The sequence below is a fragment of the Neltuma alba genome, unplaced genomic scaffold (genome assembly GCF_004799145.2).
Source record: "Neltuma alba isolate B1F8T4 unplaced genomic scaffold, ASM479914v2 tig00008466_pilon, whole genome shotgun sequence".
Classification (NCBI taxonomy): Eukaryota; Viridiplantae; Streptophyta; class Magnoliopsida; order Fabales; family Fabaceae; genus Neltuma; species Neltuma alba.
In genome coordinates, this window is record NW_021635011.1 from 31452 (window position 1) to 37451 (window position 6000).

General features: G+C 37.4%; 1 protein-coding gene across 1 annotated transcript; it reads left to right on the forward strand.

Moving 5' to 3' along the window:
• The first annotated feature begins 540 nt into the window (after window positions 1–540).
• Window positions 541–5904, forward strand: LOC114754038 (uncharacterized). The gene is made up of 9 exons (XM_028942766.1): window positions 541–1269; window positions 1697–1769; window positions 1895–2140; window positions 2259–2338; window positions 2422–3564; window positions 4068–4209; window positions 4617–4856; window positions 4963–5257; window positions 5611–5904. The coding sequence occupies exons 1-9, from the start codon at window positions 581–583 to the stop codon at window positions 5775–5777; spliced, it is 3075 nt and encodes a 1024-aa protein (XP_028798599.1). The 5' UTR covers window positions 541–580; the 3' UTR covers window positions 5778–5904.
• The last annotated feature ends 96 nt before the right edge of the window (window positions 5905–6000 follow it).

Genomic DNA, 6000 nt, shown 5'->3' on the forward strand with positions numbered 1-6000 from the left:
ATTGAAGCTGATGTTATGCATGTGTTTGTGTATATATATATATCAGTTTCCAAGACAAGAACCCAGAAAGCAATCAGAGAAGAATTTGAGGAAGAAGTAATCCATCAGGAAACGTGACTAATAGCAACCATAAAAACAACAACATATCTGTGAAACTGATTGGAACTGGCAACGGCCCTTTTCATCTCAGGGCTGTGTGAAGCATTAGAACGTGGTGTTTAAATTAAACTATTCAATCAAAGCACCGCATATGAATGGGAGTTTGTGAAAAGGGGTTAAACAATATATATAAAGACACTTACGTAAGCTGTGAAAAATCTCGACTTCTTGTCTAATGAGAAAAAGATTAGAAGTTACACGTGAAGTTTTTTCTTCTAAAGTATTAAAGGTGGCCAAATGAGTCTCGGAATCTTGTTGGCACAGTCACGGGACGAAACTGCTTCTTTAGGACTGTATAAGAGCTAACCTCCGTTTCTTTGGAAGCTTACAAAAATACAATAACTCCCTTCCTTCCTTCCTTCTCTCTTCTCCTCATCTTCTACAGTCTCAAATTTCTCAACTTTCGAGTTTCGACAACGTCATGCCCAATAACTCCAACCCTCCTCCTTCTTCGTCTGTGATTTCATCTCTTGGGCATCATCATGATGAAATGCCTGACCGCAAATCCATATGGGTTCTTGTTTCAATCAACAAGTACATTCTTGAAGCCATAGAGAATGCAAGGAATGGCCTTAAACTGAGATGCAGCTCCAGATTGAGGATTCAAAAACAAGAGTTCTTTGAATTCTCAGAGCAGCAAGTCCTGTCAAATCTGTACTGGGGTATTGACGCCATTGAAGCTGCAATTCAGACTCAAGAGCCTGAAGAAAGGTCCTTTCGGCTTAGTAATACAGAACAGATGCTTCAGGTCCCAGTCATGCTTGATGAAGAAGGGGTTACAGCCTCAATTCCAAATCGTGACTTGGTGTGTTGCTCATACTTTTGCCTCTCAGTGGTTCAGAAACTTCAAGGAGATGAGTGGCAAGCAGCCCTGCATTTTTTGCAAGCAGTACTGGTTTCTCCGAAGCTTGTTTGTACAGAATTTGCACCAAAGCTTTGCGAGACCCTTTTCCCTCTGGAAGGAGGTGTCAGTACGAGCATGGAATCTGATTCTACAAAGAGTACCGAAGAGGAGATCAATACAGCCACAAGGGAGATGGCAAGGAAATACAAGGAATGTTTGATGTATTATCGGGTCATGTTTTATGCGGAGACTCCATGGTGGCGCAGGTATTGTAGAGAACAATCGGTACATTCCGTCTGAGATTAATCCTTTCTTCCTGTACCATAAAGCAACTTGTCTTTAAGCGTTAATGATTGGAAACTAAGAGAAGACCATAAATGTTTTTTGTTTTGTTGCCTTTTTCTGACATGCAAGAGATTTAGATTTAGCAGCGCCAAGTGTCTGTGCCAGCATAGACATTAATGTGCCCTCAGATATGAGTTGAAGAGAAAGAACTAAAATTGCAGCCTATCTTAACAAATTTCCCCTTTTTTTCGTCCACATAGGAAGATTCTTCCACTGCATTGGGCTTCATGGTTACCCATGAGCATTGCGAGTATACCTATGTGACTCAAAAACTAACATAGCTCCACAATCCTTGACTTCTATTAATGAACATTAAAATTCAAGATGTTGAACCCAAGTTTTTGACAGGATTGAGCCAAATATCAGCTGCGTATCTTCTAATTCAGTTCAAGATGCGTCTGGACTGCAACGTTGCAATATGGTAAGCCTTGTATTTATTTCCTTCATTAGCATGAATGAGTGACTTCAATTTTCACATACAGTGTAGTAAATGCCAAAGTGTTAAATGCATAATTTTTTTAACTTTGTGGCATCAATGCAATGCAGTATGATAAGGTGCATCCACTTGATATTCAAGAAGATGTTACAACTGTTATGACCGACAAGGTAAATGGATTAATGGATATTGCTAGAAGTAAAGATCATTGGAAAGCCTTATATCAGCTTCACAGGAAAAAACATAAAAGAATTTCAAGCATTGAGTGCTTCAAGGATATGTTGTTAGAAGCCCGGTCTAGCATCCCAACTTCTATAGATTCTTGCCATGAGGACTTAAGAGACAAAAGGGACTTGGTAATTATTTTTGAAGATTCATAGTTGACAAAAGAACTAGATATAATGTTTCTGCATATAAGCATGACAAATAGATCGGAATTTACGGGTGCATACTAACTCGTCTTTATTAAATCAGGTAAATTTTGATGACAGTAAATATCACATCAGAACTAGCATAACAAACGAAGATGATCCACCGGCAGAAACATCTGACTGGTTTGTCCCTCTAACAGATTCTTTCACATTCTCTAATTTTTCTCGTGTTTATCTTCTAGAATTTAATTTATAGACCTTTACAGGAAGCTATATCAATGCTCCGGTTGGCAACAAGAACCTCAAAATCCATTGCATGAACAGTTAGATCAAAGAAAGATGGTTAGCGTTGACTCAAGAAGATTCTCCACTTCCATGAAAGGCATTGCTTCAACCATCTCAAAGTACATAGATGGAGAAAGCAATTATAAGATTGATGATGAACTTATTGAAGAAGCTTTGCAGATCCAAAAATCACATCTCTCTGATCCAATAGCATTTATGTCTGCCCACAAACGCTGGATCAACCAAAGAAATTATGCAGAAAGTTCTGAAGGAAAATTGTTAAGATCATCAGACCTAGGAAGCTTGATGGAAGTAAGTTCACACTCCAGAAGATACTTCATCAGTGAACTATCAGGACCAACTGAAATGAAAAGTTCAGTTTTACATCATTCAGAAGCATTAGGAAATTGCGTTGAAGACTATACAGCAGATATTGCATCTTTTTATGAGTGTTTGTCTAATTCATCATGTAGCACGTATGGTTTCTTAAAGGATGTAATTTTGGATGAATTGCTATTTGCCATCTCTACCTCTAAAGAGGAAAGGGAAATAAGGGCGTCAGTTTCTATGCTGACAACTATTATTTCAAGGAACAAGTCAATCATAGAAGACATCAAGAAGAAAGGTTTGAAGTTGTATGATCTGGCAAGTGCTCTAAAACAAAATGTCCATGAGGCTGCAATTCTCATATATTTGATAAATCCATCTCCTATAGATATTAAAACACTGGAACTTTTACCAACTCTAATGGAGATTGTATGCAGTTCCCGTAGTTACAAGGGTAAGCCAGAGTCACTTCTGCTAACACCTCATGCAGCATCCCTGATGATCATTGAAGAACTAGTAACTTCATTTGATTATGCCACAAATAACATGCATCTGGCTGCTATCAGTTCTCCCCATGTTCTCAGTGGACTCCTTGAAGTTGCAAGAAACGATAATCTGAAAGAGGTTTTCTCTTTGATCATCATTCTTATAAAATGCATGCAGTTTGATTCACAGTGCAGAGAGTACCTATCACAATTCACTCCTCTTGCCCCTTTTATTCAACTCCTGAAGACAGACAGCAACCGTGCCAAACACATGGCACTCGAATTTCTTCACGAAATCCTCTGCATACCTCGGTATAACTACTTAACCATATTCCATTTTTGCATTCTATCTTAATTGTTATGTGGAATAGGGCATCAGTACGCTTCCTCCTATATTTCAATAGAATTGAGATAAATATCATGCATCACTAAAAGATTTGATGCGTATGTATTATGGTGGGAAAAGAATTCCCGGAACCATAAACAAAAACACTTCTGAGGTTGCTTCCGTGGTGATGGATTAATCTTGAATGGAGTCCCAAACAAGGTGTTAATATTCCAAGAACACACACACACACACATGCATATGAATGTGTTTGCTTTATCTTGTAATCTTTCATGCGGTTGCAAATTAAAACATAAAATTATCATGAGTCTAGTGTAAAACAGACCAATATCAGAGAGGCAGTGCACCCCATCTATTAGCTACAACAGAAATAATCATGCTTGGTTCATATATTCACTGTACACTTGGTCCTTGTCTCGGGAGAACATGGGAGAGCTTTCTGTGATTTAATTTTCCAATTTCTTTTCAGGTCTTCAGCTATTAGTCTGTTGCAGCGGATGCAAAAAGAAGGAGGTGCCAATGTTATTCAGATACTGATGCTGTGTCTCCATCAATTACAATCTGATCACCAACTCTTAGCTGCTAGCATATTGCTTCAGTTAGATGCATTGGTAAGTTTTGAAATGAGGAAAATTAATCGGCCATATATTCCATTCATGAAACTCTGTCAACGGAAAATAGCTAAGTCATTATATAATAGTTCTATGACAACTCAATTGATTTGAAGAAACTATACATGTCCAAATATGGTGTTTCTATTCTCCTATATTGAAAGTCTGCATAGTTAAGTATAGCTTTATTAAGCGATAACTTCATAATATTGTTTAACATTAACCCATAAACATTTTTAAATTCTTCCCAGGAAACTTAGGTTTTGATATATGAGCCTCAAAATGATTCAAACAAGTTAACTCATGAAAACTGATGAGTGATTACTTGATAAATAGAAGTCATACAACTAGATTTACTGAACTTCAGATGGACTTCAAACTAATAAAGAGAACAAAATAACATGCAGAACTCTACCAGCAAAAGTGAGTTCGGAGAGGAAGTAGTGCAGGTGCTGCTCAGGGGATTGGTCTCTCAAGAAAGCTCAGAGCAGATGTTATCTGCATCAATTCTATCAAATCTTGCTGGAACATATGGTTGGAACGGGGAATCATATACAGCAGCATGGTTGCTAAAAAAGACTGGTTTGACCTCTCCATATCCCCAGAATATGATAAGAAACTTCAACCGGTTGGATCAAAGCCTGCAGGTGAGCTGTCCAGAACAGTCATATTTGGGGAAGCTCAAACTATATAAATATTACAGGTTGTGTGCAGGAAATAATTTTGAAAATGAAGAAATTTCATAACATGCAGGATACAAGCACAAATTTATGGTGTAGTAAGATTGCCAAGTATATCATAAGCATTGGAGATTCAATCTTCCATGCTTTGGAGAAGGGGCTAAAAAGCAAAATAAAAAGACTTTCAAGAGACTGCCTTGTGACAATTGCATGGCTTGGATGTCAGATATCAAAAAGCCCAGACAGCGTAAGATATTCTGCATGCGAGATCTTGCTAAGTGAAATTGAGCAATTTTTACATCCGGGGATGGAGCTGGAAGATAGACTTTTAGCATGTCTGTGCATCTACAACTATGCCTCTGGCAAAGGTAATAACCCTTGCATGATAATATCAACAAACAACCTTCATACATTATTAACTTGTGTAACAAATTGGTCAAAAAAGAAACTTGCAAAACATAAATATTGAAGATCGATAGGACATCTGTGACAGCTTTATTTGTTCATTTATTTTATGTTTAAAACCAAAGGCATTGCTTTGCCTTTCCCGCCCAAATGGTACAACCTCCAGTGAGTATTAACTGAGAATTAAACTTAGCAAAAACATAATATCGTTGATTGTTTTTCCTCAACCCTGGTAAACAACATTGTTTGTAATGATCTTATACTCCATGATCTATAATGGTTCACCCTACTAAGTCAAATGGTCCTTTTCTTATAGGAATGCAAAAACTAATTCATTTCTCAGAAGGCGTGAAGGAATCATTACGACGCCTTTCAAATATAACCTGGATGGCTGAGGAATTGCATAGAGTAGCTGATTACTTGCTGCCAAACATATCAGTGAGTATTCACAAACATAATCGCAAGACTTGCATGCATTTCTAAATAAGAACTTACGAAGTTCTCCATGTGGTATTCATAAAAATTGATTTAGCAAAAGATCTGCACAATGTGCAGGAGATTATCATGCAGTGGCTATATATGGAAAAATGAACATAAAGATCTTTATGCCCCCTCTTCTTTTTCAATGCTTGTGTAAAAATAAATGATATCATGAGCTATTAATGATCTAAGGAGATTACCAACGTTCTTTAGTTTTTAGTAACTC